Genomic DNA, 17,010 nt, shown 5'->3' with positions numbered 1-17,010 from the left:
TGAACTCATTGAATCAGATCATTATGTTTGCCACGAGTCGTTTTGTAAAAGAAAAGTAAATTTCATTACTTTACATTATTTGTAAACAAATATAAGACTCGAGCTTTGTGTACATAACAATTAATTCTTGGCTATGTATCTCGCTTGTAATTTGACATCTAACATTCAAATGTTGGTCAATCATTAAAAATGCACAAGAAAACCATTTTATACTTAAAAATAAAAAGAAAATTCTTCTCAAATCGTTTTAGTCCCTTTAACGATAAAAATGCAAATAAAACATGCCTGCAAAACAATGTGTTTTTCTCCCAACAAAATTTTGTACTTCGATGACAAAACAATTCTCTTTAAGTAGTTGGTTGTGTTTTACAACCAATATAGGACGAGGAAGGGCGTTTGAAGATCCTTTAAATTCCTCATCATTGATGTCGACTGGCTTGAACGTATCATCATCCTTCCCCTTTACCATCCATTGAGAGTGATAGGCTGCCGGAACGGATTGGATCTGTGCTATAAAGCAGTGGCTGCTATCAGGATTTTCTTTTCTTTCCACACATATTCTAGGTTCATCTGAAAGATAAAAAAAACCATTTCAAAAATAGAAAGAAAAAAACCCCAGCAATCAAAATCGGGGCTGGAAAGACAAAATTTATGTAATATAACTACAATTAATATTAGCTAGGAATTTTCAAATTAACTATTTTTATTTATATGGGAGACTATTTCTATAGTTTTGTAAATTGTATATATGGTGATAACATATATAAACTCAAATAATTTGTTGTAATTTTTTAAAGTTCTTATGACATAATGTTTATACGTGCACTTACTTCGTAAGTGTTACATATGTTAAATATGAACTATCATAATTTATTTTCACAATTCCTTAAAGATGCATGATTCAAATTTATATTAAAGAGACATAGACACGATTTCAGATGAAAATTTTATTTTTATTAATAAAATAGTTTACTTTTTTATTTGAAATGATTCACCAAAGTTTGAATGTTAGAAGTTATGTTACAAGCGAAATACAGAGGAAAGACGTCGTGGTTACTTAAACAAAGCTCGAGTCTTATATTTGTTTGCAAATACTTTTTTAATAGAAAAAAACATCAACTACAATTTAATAAAACAATATTAAATACATTTAAAATTATGCATATTAACGATAAAGAAGAAAATTCTAAACCCCAGTTAGTTTAAAAAATTGTTCGCATGCAGTTTTGTGCTTGATTTAAATCCCCAGATTAGATTTGATAAGGGTTGTGAATTAACCGAAGTTTGTTTTAAGAGTTCTTGAACTGTTCCAATTAGTAAAAACGATACTACATGTATCAACCTGAATAAAGGAAATTGCCAGATGGACATGTAATATACATTTATCTAGTAACAAAATCCAATAGCAATGAATTTGCTAAGGATTGAATCCTACGGCTACATGTAAAATTTGGATCATTAAATTAACGTATATTAACTATGATTTTAAAAATACTTTTTGTTAAACTTACCAAGGACAATAGTGTCACTAGCAGTTGATCCAACGGCGTTGATGGCATTGAGTTGATAAGCCCCGATATCATGAGAGTTTACACTGTTTATGGTAAGTGAAGGATGGTCAACGCTCACTTCCGAATATCTTCCACCTCTTTCAGACGTTACAATTTTCTCTCCATTTTTTGTCCAAAATACTGTGTGCACTGCAGGAGACTTTTCACTCACAAAAACTGTGCCAATCAGTTTTACTGATTGATGTTCGAAATATATTCTATGACTTGTCAAAACATTTGGAGGACCTACAATCATTTCACGATATAATATTTAATTAACGAAAAAAGAGGAAACAAAAACAAATTAATGCGTAAATAAAAAATGTTGACAACGTTTCATTTTCTAAAATTGAAAAAGAGTAATTCATTGGTACATACTTCCTGTTACGATGAGATGTAACGGATCACTGATACACCGTCCAAATATATTCCAAACTAAAAGTCGATAATAAAGTTTGTCTTCAAATGTTGTTTTCGGTATGACAAGTAATGGAGACTCGGGTTCAATTCTACTTCCTTTATATCGTGGTTGACTTATGTCTATGCAGTTAAAAGTATTTCCGTCAATGCTCTTTTGCCATTCCACACCTTCAAGTGATGGACAAGATGAAATTCTTGAAGTAATTATCGTATTTGATCCGAAAATTGGTCCTGAGTTGGTTGAAATGTTTGCAATTGGAAGATCTGAAAAAAATATTTTGCAAGTTTTTGCTAATATTGATAAGAATAAATAAGATTAGTCATGCGTAGGCTTTTAGAAGTATCAAGTGAGTCAAAAACAATTTAATCACCCCATTGTCTGGGTTTCACATCAATTTCTCCAATAAATGGCGACAAAAGATTGGTAAGGATTCGATAAGAGATATTGCAAGGAAATTCATCACTTAGTTACAATTTGTCTAATGAACTAAAAATTTTTGTTTCAATTTTTATGTTTAAAATTCTAATTCCAGCAAGAATTGGAACATACGGGTTGATTTTTATGCGAGAAAGAGATGTCACAAATTTAGTTTTGTAAACATGGTTGTGTCGTCTTTTTGTTTACATTAGTTTTGTTTACATGAAGTAAAGTTGTCTCAATCTCCTTTTTTGATTTGGAAGATCGTTTTAAACGATTATAAACGAAAAAAGGGTTTGTCACACTCAATTCAGACTTAAATCATTATTTTCTGTTCAACATTCAATATGTAAACAAAAACATCGCCTGAAATTTGTTTAAAAACAAGTAGTTGTGACCTCTGCATCTTGATTATAACTCTACGTCTGACACATATGTTTTGCTTGACTATCAAAATCAAAGTACTGAAAGCCGGTCTGTTTTGATGTTTTGCATTTTCTATAGTACAGACCGGCAATCTCAATCTTTTTTTCTCTCTCTCTGTCTTTTTCTCTCTCGCGTGCGTATGATAATGTCGTTATAGCGTCAGAGAACGACTAAAATTTGAAAGCAGCTATTACATAAATAGATCTGTCTTGTAAAAACAAAAAACAATAGTGGATTGAAGTTTGAAACAAACATTATAAAATCAATCCCGCATTTCTTCTATGTGCAGCCGAATACCAATGTTTTGTAAAATAGTTCAAGGAAATTCATGCGCATTGTATAATATGCGCCAAAAGTTCATTGTCTTCTTTTGAAAACACATAATTAATAAGTCTAAATGAAAAACTACAGAAAAACTCCTTGCGAACAAACCCCCCCCCCCCCCCCAAAAAAAAACAGTCTTAAAAAAACCGTGGAACTTTTTCGTATAGGGGAAACGTTTACTTTGATGCTGTTCGGTTTTTTGTCTACTTTGGTAGTTGTGCTATTTATAGAACACTGGCAATTAACATGTCGATAGCCATGACACCGGCTAAAAATAGGGGGGAAATATAATTTCTGTGATCTTAAACAAAGACAATTGTAATTTTATCTTCAATTTTACCAAAATCTGCATGTTCTGATGCTGATCCTACAGCATTGGTGACTGTGCATGAGTAATTGCCTATATCGTCCATAGTTGGTGATTTCAGAATAAAAAAGCCGCCATTCAAGCCACCTCCATCGTACTTTCCTGTCTTAATTTCTATATTTTCCCCATTTTTTGTCCACTCTATCTTAAGTACTTTTGGTGACCTCTCTGAGATTTTGTAACTGTAATTAATAGTTATTTTCTTTTTTCCTGTTGTAATTTTCCAACGAGTGAAGTATGGTTTTTCTGCAATTTTAAAACACAAGCCTTAGACATTTTATGTGGTAAGATTTTTTTTCCAGTTTTCTTTTTGGTGTGATAAATATAAACAATACCTCCAATTGGTGTTAAATAAATTCTGTTGCTGCATAACTTGTAATCCCCACCATTGTGTTTTCTAGCTAAGACAACTTGGTACTCCCCTTCATCTTCCTTACTCACGAAATTTACTGTAAGCCTTAAATTGGAGCTATTCTTGTACTTATCCTTTACTGTGTCAATTTGTTCTGTTGTCTTTTCTCTTGTCTTTTGCCAGTACATTGACCAAGTTTGAGAATCGAACTGTTTCAAGTCTGCATCAAAATGCGTTGTCTCCCCGCATAAAACTTCCTGAGCACTTTTTATACAAATCTGAGGTTCATCTACAACACACCAAGCATAACAAGAATAAAATCGATCAATTGGAACAGTCTTGAATCAGGGAAAATTTTATGTTAATACCTTATCTAGTTATTAAATTAGTAAGATTATCATTAGATTTGTTAGATTATTTTCTTACTTACATTTACCTTCGATATGTTTCCACATATGCAATGTAACCCCCAAAAAAGTTTTGTACTTTTCCCGATCTTCATATCCAAACCTACAGCCCTCTATATTTATCAACTCGAGCTCATATTTTTTTAATGGGTTTGTCGATGCTTGCATTCTTTGAATAACTGACTTTATTTCCTTCCAAATGTCATCAAATTCATCGTCATTAATTTCTGTTGATTCGCCGTGTGCAAAGCTGTTTCTAAACAGTCTTAGACGCTCGATATCATCCCCAATCTTTGTATGTGTAGCCTTTGGTTTAATCCCCCAACCTTGCGTTGGTTCAAGCGAAGGACACAAATTTCTTATAAGTGTGTAAAGTAAAGTAACATCAAATGATTTATAGTCAGGGAGATGAGGTGGTGATAAATAGCATATTTTCTTTTGATCTGGAACAAGTTTACCGTTTTCAGCTGAAAGAGCGGCACATGATTTGATTTTATGGTAAAGGTCGTCTGGCTTGATCTGATCAAAAAGAATGTCAATTAAAGGTATCTTTACAACATCCACGCACACTTTTGCAAAACAAACGAAATTAGTTTCGGGTTTTGATAAATATGAAGTCGCCATGTTTGGTATAAGGTTTTTTTCTTTTAACAATTCATGGTTTTTCGTCCTCTTATTAATCTCTAAGCACCATCTACAAGATAAAAAAAAGTAACTTACCGTTATGTACATTGTACTCTATTTTTTGAAAAAAAAAATAATAGTCATGATTTCATAAAACCAGGTATTTGTTTCACATGCATGATCTCCGTGCACGATATCAAGTTTCGTTTTAACAAATTTTATTTGTGATACCTGTAGTTTCAGAGTATATTTTAAAAGATTGAAAACCTCTTTTCGAAATATTAACTTTTTCTTCTTAAGGGTGTACTCAGTTAAAATATTATGTTTGGAATTTGATATAATGGAAATCAGGGGCCCGTTTCTCAAAAAGGCCTACGTCCAGGCGTAAGCTTAGTTTGGACTAAACTAGGGACCTCAAAACCAGACTAAATTGCGTTTCACAAAAAGGCGGAAACTAAGTTGGGACTAAATATGGGCGTAAGTCCTTAGTCTCTACATAAAAATGGATAGTGTTTTGTTTTGAAGGCAAAATAAACAAAGAAGTTTAATTTTTAGTTTGTTCTATGTGTTTTTAAGGTATTCATTCTCGCTTATTAAAATATTTGTACATGTACGTATAACTTTAAAAAATAACCATTGTTTGATATCTGTTCCTATTTCTAAATAAATTAAGGTAAATCAGTTTGATATGTAATATACATTACTACTCGTTAATGAAATCTACTTTAAGTATGAATAATTAAAGATGGGTATACCCCGATAAATGATATAAACACAATAATTACAAAGATGCTAATAATTCTAAATTAAACATGTATTACCAAACAAGATAGATGTATACATAAGTACGATTAGATTATTGGTTTTTAAATCAATACTCAGTAAGCATAGACTAAAATTTAATGTTTCTAATCATATTTGAACCTATTAAAAAAAACTAATTTCAAAATATCAAGAATACTCCTTTGAATAGGAGCAACGCAAAACGTTTACATTCACTTATATCACATACAATTTTACAACACGTATACATTCTCTTTTTCATTTTTTTACTCCTAGTAACTTTACGAAACCGTACGAAAGCTACATATATTTTGAATGTAAATGAACTCGCATTAGATACATGTACAATCAATTTTTGTTAAAATATTACTTGAAAATATGTTTTAGAAGCGTACAGAGTTGTGTATCAATTCTAGATCTATTGACAAGCGTTTGTCAAAGTTCTTGAAGATTCTAAAATTTCACATGCAAACCTCCTTGAATTTTTGGAAATCAAATTCATTAATCTTATCAATTCTAGGATTAAGTGATCAATTGCCTTCATATGAAACATCAATGACAGGTTTGTTTCATCATATTAAAGTCAGATGACACGTTCCTAAATTTTAGATAACTTTTCCCAGGAATTTGTTAATGGTTTACTACTACTTTGACAAGCTTTCTTGCAAAAAATTAGGGTACCTTACCAGGCATTTCTGCAGAATACTAGAGTAGGCAATTTCCTATATAATCCTCTTGAAAATACTCTTGATTTGCTGATATAAAAAAAAATACATCTACAGCACAGCGAAATTCATTATATTAGAACTATATCTCCGCCGGGGCGGGGCTTTGAACTCACAACCTCTAGAACCTATACGCTTCTGGCAGTGAGCGGCCACGGTTCTAACCACTCGACCGTCTAGACATATAACCATATCCAAGTAAATTTTGATCATTTTAAAAGTATTTATAAAATTAATATTTTTTATTGGAACTCTTTATTACGAGGAGATACAAAAAAGATTCTCGAGGAACGTGTCGTCTGACCTTAAGATGTACAGTACCGATCAGACCCAACCTAACACCAGAGTAAACCCCAACTAAACCCCTCGTTTACTTTCTGGGTTTACTTTGGGTTTACTTTTTGAAACTGTGGGTCCACTTGGGATTAACTTTGGGTTTACTCGAGAATTGCTTTTGGAGTCAACTATATGCACTGAAGTGTGAAGCAGACCTGTATTTTATTTTATCATTCTACTTCCTGTGATTCCTGCCCCTTGTGTATTCCGAATACAAATGTAGCGTCTGCTTTCAGGGTATACTTCTGATCGGGGTTTACTCTCTGTGTCCACTCTGGGTTTACTTGGGGTTTACTCTGGGTCCACTCTAGTAAACCCAGAAAGTAAACCCAGGGTTTAGTTGGGGTTTACTTTATGTTAGGTTGGGTCTGATTGGTACTGTATGTATATCAAGGAATATTTTTTTTTATTTCGAAGTTGTCGACTTGCAATACGAAAGCGTTGTTTTAGCAGTTTTACAAATGTGTGTATTATTTACACATTTAACTAGCTTGCATTTGTCATAATTATTAAATTAATAATTTTATACACTCCCACCCCAAAACCCATTGGCCAAAGCAGATAGGGAAAAAAGTAAAACTCAAATGTACAGTACCGATAAGACCCAACCTAACAGAAAGTAAAACCCAAACTAAACCCGCGGTTTACTTTCTGAGATTACTCTGGGTTTACTCTGGGTTTACGAGAGTGGACACAGAGTAAATTCAAAGTTAACCCAGAGTGGACACAGAGACTAAACTGTTCCACACTTCAGTGCGTACAGTTGACCTCAAAAGCAATTTTCTAGTAAATCCAAAGTAAACCCCGAGTAAACCCAAAGTAAACCCCGAGTGGACCCAAATTTTTCAAAAAGTAAACCCAGAGTAAACCCCAAAATAAACCCGTGGTTAAGTTGAGATTTACTATGGTGTTAGGTTGGGTCTTATCGGTACTGTTCTTGTTAAAATCGCTAAAATGCACAATGGCTTATCCGGAGGGGAATAAGGGATTTTTTAGATGCCTTTTCCATTAAAATTTTAGAAACCTTCTATTTATAAAACTTTCTTCAAATAGGTAGGGTGTTCTTAAATGAATGCTTTTATATCTATATTTTAATCAAGATACCGTATACAGGGTTATTTTCGTCCCGTGTAGTTTTCGCCCTTCTACACTTGCAAACAGTTTCGCTCTGTCGTGAATTCGCCAAGTCACAGTTGTTACTTAAGTTACTGAATATTAGATAGTGAAAATCAACGAGTCTTAAATTCGCCCGCTGACAACGAGGGTAAAATGATTGAAAATTAAAAGGGGGCGAGTAACTCCCTGTATACAGTATATATTACTTTTAACCCCCCCCCCCCGAAAAAAACGAAAACAAAACAATCAATCGATTAAACCAAAACCAGGAAAGGGAGTTTGGGGAGACCACGTCCTCAAATGTTTATTATTCTTTTTTTGTTCATTGTTGACAATATCTTTCAAAACTATTATCATTTGAATCGCAGAAAATCAAGAATCGTTTCCATGTCATTGTCTACATTCTTTCAATATTGGAACAGAGAATGGAAATTTTCTTCCTTCTGTAGACGTGGACAAGGTTCATGTAATGTTATTAATACAGTAGATATTTTTGATTTCAGTGGGTTGTTGGTTATAACTAATGGTCATATTATTTTCTATAGAAAATATATTAATGTGTTAAAAAGGAATCAAGCCTTATCCGAGCATCTGAAAGTGTCAAAATATCTAGATGAAGCATAATTATCATTCGGCAGATGTATGCAGGCTTATCTACTGTACCCTGTCCGTGTAGTTTATAAATATTTGAACTTTACACGAACATTGGAGTTAATTTCTATGCATTGTTTCGTTCAATAAATTTGTACGACTGTGCCTCAATATCATCTACAATGCATTTAATTGTCATATATTTGGTATCTGAAACCTCTTAAATATTCCTCTTTCATATCAACTGTTTTTCTCTAAAATTTCATTATGTTATATAGTGTATAGGCATTTGTTCTACTTTCATTAATATAAACTGTTATGAACAACTTGAACTATGCACATTCAGGATTAAAGTATAACATGCGTACTTTCAGGTACATGAACTATGAATTGGAAAATTGATCCACCACATAAATCATTGCCTCAAAGCAAAACAAAATATGATATGTGCATGCTCTTCGTTCTTTGACATTTAAACTCTAACTTACGCCTCTTTTAGAAACGCAACTTAGACCCGACAAAATATTGGCGTAACTTTGTTAGTTGGACTAACTTAAGCCCAGATGTACGCCTTTTTGAGAAACGGGCCCAAGGAAATAGTCACATCGCCTCTTGAAGGCTTACATATAGTACTTGTATCTTTGACGTTGTCAAAAAAAGTGCGGTGAGTAAGTTGATGCAGAAACAGCACTGGTAGAAGAACACCAGTATTGAGTTTCAACGATTAGTTTTATTCAAATTGCGATTGTTTTTAAGGTAATAGTTATTGTAGTGGGTTTTTTTCTTTCTTTCTTCTTATTCTTTTTCCCCTTTTTTTGTCTGCAGAATTTTTCAGAGATGGCTGAATAGATTTCCCTGAAAATTTTCAGGGATGATAGAAAATGATAATGTCTCGAGGCGGTTTTTTTTAATGTTTTGAAAATTCATTTCCGGTTGTCTGTTTCCTGTCCCGCGACGAAAAGCTTGTGGCATCGAGATATTCGAAACGATTAAGACTTGAACATCCAAACATTTGTGGGATGATAGACTTTTTGTTGTAGATGTGTTTTAACTATTTTGTTTTGTTCGTCGCCGAGAGCTCTAATTACGCAATTTATTTATATTACAAAGAATGAATATGATAGCAAAAAATCTTACATGTGTCATCTATGCGATGTTGAATTAACAAAAACATTCTACCTCCGGTGAAATTTCTCAATTATCTCAGGTAGCTTTTTAAAAACAAATTTTGTTCCCACGAGATCTCAAAAACTATTACTGTTAAAATACACAACTTTCATGGATGATAGACATTTGAATGAAGATTTGTTTAACAGCTTTCATTTTGTCGACCGTCACTTCCAGTCCACACTGAAGGGTTCAAACAATTCAAGTTGTTTTTAAGTTTAACTTTTTTTGTTGTTGACAATTTTAGATTATTAAGCAATAAAGTCCTGTTTTATAATGTTCAACAAATACTAACTTTCATTTTCATTGAGCACTTCCGTTTGTCCGCTTCCTGTCCCGAGACAAAGTACTTTGACTCCTCTTGATCTCAAAAACAGTAATGACTTGAACAATCAAACTTTGCGGGATGACAAATCTATGTTTGTAGATGAGTTTCCAACGAAAAAATCTACATAAAATAACAAAAACAACAGACATAAGGACATTACTTATAAAATACAGATGAAGATGGATGGGTCAAGTATTAAGAAAGCCAACAAATGATATCACAAGAGTGGCACTAAGATGGACTCCAGAAGGAAAAAGGATGAAAGGCCGCACAAGAACAACATGGAGGCGTACTGTCGAAAAGAACTAAAGGAATGAACCTTATCTGGGGAGAAGCGGAAAGGATAGCCAAGAACAGAGAAGAGTTGAATTCCTTGTTCTTGCCCTATGTGCCCCCGTGTGCAACAAGGACTAGGTAGGTAGGTATGTAGATGAGTTTACACTTTTTGGTTTGCTCGGTGTAGGTCGTCACCGGAAGCACTTCTAAAATTATTTTTTAAAACCCGTATTAGTTATTTTACATAGAATTATTATATTAGTATAAATCCTTAAATAAGTCATATATATACGATGTTAAATAAACAAAAATATATATATACTTCCGGTTAGATATGTGAAGTAGCTTTTTTAAACTAAATATTATACCAGGCAAATCTCAGAAACTGTAAGTGATCAAGACACATATCTTACATAGATAATAGACATTTGATAGAAAATGTGTTTTACGTGTTTCATTTTATCGGCAGTCACTTCAGGTCCTCATCGGAAGGATTCAAACCAATGGCATTTTTATATGTTTAACTGTGTTTCTTACACTGTTTTAGTAAGCTTAATAAACAGTAATGTAGTAATGTAAGGCAAATGTTCAAGACATACTAATTTTTATCTTCATAGGGCTATTCCGTTCGTCCGTTTCCTGTCCCAAGACAATAAACCTTTGCTCTACGAAATCTCAAAACTGTAAAAAATTCAACAACCAAACTTTGTGGGATGATTAACGTTTGCATATAGATATGTTAAACATCTTTGATTGAATCGGCGTAACTTACTGTCGTCAAAGGAAGTACTCAAAAATGATTTTTTTAAACATTTCTTTGTTTGACATGGAAGTACATTCGAAAAGTTTTCTTCAAAGTAAATATTATATCGTTTATACTTTCTATTTGAAACAAGCTTGTTTTTACAGAAAAATACATTTTTATGAGAATGGAAGACCTTTTTGTCGCTACAGCAACAGAGTCTTTTCTTTTTTTTATTTTTACAAAGTATTCGACGCTTGTAATACAAAGCTACAAGAACAGGAACCACAGAGAGCCTACATTACAAAATGCATGGGCCTGCATTGGGCTATAAGAGCCGGAGCAATCAAAGCCGGAGCCATAAGAGGTTAAGTACGTGCAAGATTATTAAAGAGACCCATTCCTATGACTGTATTACATATTGCATTTTGTGTCTAGCAAAGAAATTAAGGGAATTCTTTTTCTCAAAAAGAAAATATTCGGTTGTAAAAGGCAAAAATTGACCCCTCCCCCTTTATATTTTAGTCTAGATAACTTTTAAACATCATGACATGCATTTCTTGCCCCCCCCCCTCCTAACAAGAACAATAAGCTCATTAGATGAAATCAATGATGTCAGACAGATATAACAAATAACTATTTTAAAGAGATGAATATTCGTTTAAAATCAATTCCAGAATTTTGTCAATTTGTTTTTAAAAATCGTCGGATAAAATCCAATATGAGTATGTTTTACTATTTCCCTATTTTAAAATAACATTAATTTTACGGTCTTTTTAAGGTTACAAACATGTAGATGTAATGGGTCTCTTTCCTCTAGTTGAAATATTTTACCATGAAAATCATTTATGAAAACATTATTATAATGTCTCTCTTGTTCCCCTTGTTTCTTAAGACGTAATAACTTATTAAAACTATGGAATGCCTCTAATGTGGGTGTCATTGGGGTACAGCGTGGTATCACTGGGGTCCTTTAGAGTTAAACGACCAACCCTTAATAGTCAGTAAGCCAGTATTAATGTTTGTAAAAAGATACCTTACGATCCATCAAAGAATACATTAGGATATGTGTGTGTCGAGCCACTTATTTGTTCCATAATTCGTTATCATTTATTTTTGCTTGTTATAGTGTAAACGGAACCAGTAAGACAAGGGCAATAACTCTTGTGATCGAAGTAACCCTAATGTCAAATACTGGCTCAGTTAAAAATCAACCTAGGTAAGTGGATTCCTGAACTATGGTCAACACTTGAAATGAAAAGACCAGTAAGATTTAACACAATTTATTAATGTTTATAGAGTTGATTTAAGTCAAATATAGCAACAACTATAAGAATTTTATAATAATAGAAAAAAACGGAAGTACTCAAAGCGAAAATTAATATGAAAATAGGTATAATCTAAATTTATAATGAACTAATATTACAATGGATACTTAATGATTTCATCAAATTCTACAATTAATAAAAATAAATAAGAAAATGCAAAAATGCCAAATAATTGCTAAATATCAAAATATGTCACTACTGGGCCACCATAAAATCTAAAAATAGATTCAATAATAAAAGAAGAGGAACGAGCTACATCTCTATAAATATCAAATTTCTTCCTTTAATGACTAATATAATCCTCCCTATAAAAAAAATGATAAGTTCTCTACAACACCTTGAACAACGACTGGAAAAGGGAAAACCTATCTAAACTTACACTCTAAACAAAGAAAATCTGTACTATAAAAAACGCTTTAAATCCTACAAAAATGAACTAAATCCTAACTCTACATAAATCATGCTTTATCATGCTAAACCTAACTCTAATCTATTCATAGCTTTAAACCCAAGAGGTTTAAGTGCTAAGAACAGAAATGGAGACTTACCATTATGTAATCACTCCCCAAACCGTGAAGAAAACTGACCAATCACTCTCTTATATATGCCTAGATTCTATGAACTAACGTTAACCAATGACAACCACATAAACTAGACTAACTTAGCCAATCAGAGAACAGGTAACTTTATAACTTAGACAAAAGTGATAACATGGATACTATTTCCTGTAGAGTTGTAACTATAAATAGAAAAACATTTAACTTGTTCAAAAATATGAGTCAGAGTAGAAAGAATTAAATGACCAACAGTAAGTATTTGAACCTTAAGAATGGCAATAAACTGTTTAAACTGTAAAAACTTTAAGAAAAATGCAAACTATATAATGAAAATAAACAAATAGTTTCAACGGGTCCTTTTAATACTATATTGGCATAACATTTCGATTTCATGGAAGAAGAATAAATATGTGCTAAAACTTTGTTGTTGTCAATCGTTGTTAACGTCGTTATTTTTGTCGTAAACGTCATATTTTTACCTCAATCTCCGGCAAAAGACTGAGAAGGATCGGCTTATTAACAGTTTATGCTCATACAACAACGAATGTTATATATGTGCATTTTAACACAATTGTCCCACGCTACATTTTCTAACGAACTCTCGACGCTCTATGTCAACGCCACTTTGGTAAGAATTAAACAAAGTTTTGTACATGCAATGAAGAAAATCCCATTTTTCCAAAATATACATAATATTAATCATAATAGTATTGTTTTGTTAAACCTACGTGTTGTTCAGTTTTTATTTAAATGTTCCAACATCAAAGCTAATAACACAAAACAGGTGTCCTATATACATGTATTTTAATCCTTAAATTTTTTTACTGCAGGTAAACAAATTCATAATGCCCACATACAGAAAAAAATAAACTATAGGTTGCAAGGGATAGTTTCGTACTTAAGACCAGGTCAAAACTTTTAAATAATTGCGATATCCCTAAAGAAATCCGAAGATATAATTATTTCAGTTGTCAAAATTTCATCAATTATCTGTACTACCAGACATTTATGATTAAAAATAGCATCGACATATGAATGTAAAATCAGAATTTATTCATAACGGACGGTGATCAGTGTATGGAATGCGTTTCTCAGGACTAGAGAGGAGAGCAGCCTGGACTTAATATTTTTTGTAGGAGAATATTCTTTAAAATTTATTGTTGACTGACTGTGGGATAAAGGTGTAAAGAACAGTATCTCAAATTGATTTACATTTCGTTTCATATTAAAACATGCGAATAAGAATTATTTTTAAAGATCATATCTAAAAGTTCAATTGAAAGTGAAAATCCTGAGTTAAACATTTTCAAAAATTGTTACAAGAATGATGCCATTAGCACGATCTCTATTGAAAATAACATGATGATTTTAAGGCCGTCAATTGTCAAAGCAGAAGGTCACCATAAGGACTTTTTATAAAACTATGTCCCGTATTTAAACATAATCGGGAAAAATATACAAATCAATTTTTTATAAAATCTGAATTTACATATTAGTACTTTCTCTTTATTTGGAAAAAAGTTAAGAACTCTTTTGGCTCCCAATTTTAAGGGCGAACCCCTTTTGCTGGATGTGAATCGATTACTCATTTAATTTCAAATTTTGATTACTCATTTAATTTCAAATTTATCTGATTTACAAGTATTTAGATTTTTTTCCAGATCTGGAGATATATTAAGATATTTGACATAGTTCAAGGTTAAAATAAATACAACATTAATAGGAGGTTCTATAAATATCAACGTATGACGTTTGAATATTATTTTTCAATCAATATCGCGTTTTGTAAGACGAATGCGACAGAAATTGCCTCCACTGTACGATAAACGAAACAAATCAAGTAATCAAGTAATCCAAGTCCTTAAAAGCTTTTGTAACCCTGATGTTAAAAGAAATAAACCTATTACTTTCTTTCCGTGCCGTAAATATTAAAATAATACTTCATAGAAAATCAATTTGGCAATTAATAAAGTATACAGTTTGAGTTAAAAAAGCTAACCCATTGTATTAAAGGGGCATGGTCACGATTTTGATCAACAATTATTTTTCCGATTAAAATGTTTACAATGCTTCAGTAAGGCATTTTGAATAGGCAACCAAAATTTGAGTTATATATTGTTGAGTTATATTAAGCGAGTTACAGAGCTTACAATTCTTTGCTATGTAAACAAAGCTTTTGTTTACATTTTGAATGTTAAAGTACAAATTCCAGTTTTAGACCTAAAGTGAATGTGTTAAATGTTAGAAACTGTTTATTCATGCTAAAAATGAAGAAAGACAAATCTGCTTGAAAAATATTTTTACTGGAAAATTGAACCTTTGCAAACAAATACAGGGCACGAGCCTTGTTTACCCGACAAAGAGTTGTGAGCTTGTATCTTGCTCATAACTCTACGACTGACTCTCAAACTTCACTTGGTCATTAGAAATACATTTTCCTAAGCTTTGTAAAAAATAAAAATAGTAAAATTGAATTTGATCAAAATCCTGACCATGCCCCTTTAAGCTGTAAGATATCCCAACAAGAATCTTTTCTTCATATTCCCTGAGGCATGTGTCAATTATTTTCTTTAAGCTGTAAGATATCCCAACAAGAATCTTTTCTTCATATTCCCTGAGGCATGCGTCAAATTTTTTCAATGGCATCGCTTGCAAATGTTCTTGCACGATGGTAAAGCTTAAATGGGTATTTTTATAAGTAGTATATAAAACAAAATAACAACTTGCAGATGAAAAGAAAAACAGCAAGCATAAATATTTAGAATTCAATTGTTTGAATAAAAAAGAAGGTATAAACATCAGAACTCTATGACTCAGCATTAGTGATTTGATCTAAATCGAAGTTCCGAGTTTGAATACGAATAAAAACATCATAAATATACATGTACAGACTTGTACTAAAAAAACATGATTCAAGTTTAAAGCATTAAATACGAATTGTTTAAACAAGTCAATAAAAAAAACACATTAATAACAATAACCATAATAGCAATCAGGCATATCTGTATCGTGGTCAAAATGACAATCGGTTTTTGGAAAGAAGTTCGCAATTCGCTATTCGCAATTGAAAAGTGAACTGCGTTCTAGAACACAGTTCGCAATTCAAAATTTAGAATTCATATTTGGGGCCTGAAATTTTCAGGGTCATCTACTGGTGGTATACCATTACTACCCTGAAAATATGGTGAATGGTCATCTCTCTGTTTTAAGATTCAGGCTTATTTGCAATTGAAAAGTCAACTGTGTTCTGGAACGCAGTTCGCAATTCAAAATTTAGAATTCATATCTGTGGCCTGTAATTTTCAGAGTCATCTACTGGTGCTACACCATTAACACCCTGAAAATATGGTGTAGTAATCATTTCAACTTTTTGAGATTCGGGCTTATTTGCAACGAAAAAGCAAACTACGTTCTGGAACACAATTCGCTATTCAAAATTTAGATTTTATATTTTGGGCCTGAAATTTTCCGGGTCATCTACTAGTGGTATACCATTACCAATCTGGAAATATGCTGAAGTTGTTATTTCTACTTTTTTCAATTCGGGCTTGTTTGGAATTGAAAAGTGAACTGCGTTCTGGAACGCAGTTCGCAATTCAAAATTTAGAATTCAAATTTTAAGCCTGAAAGAGTAGGGTCATCTTCAAATGGTAAACCATTACCACTATAAAAATGTGGTGAAGTGGTTATCTTTAGTTATTGAGATTCGGGTTTCCATTTATAAAACACTACTCGTTGTAATGGGGTTTTAACATTGGGCTTGGAATAATCGATGTTTTTTTAACAAGTTTTTTTGGAGATCGATGTTTTTTTAACAAGTTTTTTTTCCGGAGTGTTCAAGTCAAAACATGACTTAGGGAATATAATTTTCAGCTTTTCTTCTGTGCTTTTGCGGGTATTGGCTCGCTTTAGGGACTGATATATAAAATGAGATAAAAACATTATGTTGTTTGTAGGATTTTTCCATTTTGTAATACTGACGAGATCATTTACATTTTTTACGTCAGTTTTTTGGGGGGATTGGTTCGTGTTTTCATCAGATGTGATTAGTCCATTGTATGATTAACAATCCTGGTTAATCGTATTTCATATTTAAATGGTTTTTAGAGTTTCGGATTTTGAAGGGAATGCTACACCTCCACCCCGATCCCCGTCTTTTTGAAAAAAAAACCT

The 17,010-nt window shown here is 32.3% G+C and overlaps 1 protein-coding gene across 1 annotated transcript; it reads right to left on the bottom strand.

Annotated features, from left to right (window-relative positions):
• Positions 1–256: 256 nt before the first annotated feature.
• On the bottom strand, positions 257–4,888 carry LOC128185497 (uncharacterized). Its single transcript, XM_052855080.1, has 6 exons — positions 4,294–4,888; positions 3,841–4,146; positions 3,479–3,751; positions 1,929–2,234; positions 1,512–1,796; positions 257–570 (listed from the first exon to the last, which is right to left on the bottom strand). Exons 1-6 carry the CDS (start codon positions 4,886–4,888, stop codon positions 257–259), a joined length of 2,079 nt encoding a protein of 692 aa, XP_052711040.1.
• Positions 4,889–17,010: the final 12,122 nt, after the last annotated feature.

The sequence above is a fragment of the Crassostrea angulata genome, chromosome 5, assembly GCF_025612915.1.
Source record: "Crassostrea angulata isolate pt1a10 chromosome 5, ASM2561291v2, whole genome shotgun sequence".
In the NCBI taxonomy this organism is placed as follows: Eukaryota; Metazoa; Mollusca; class Bivalvia; order Ostreida; family Ostreidae; genus Magallana; species Magallana angulata.
This window is presented reverse-complemented; position numbering and strand designations above follow the sequence as displayed.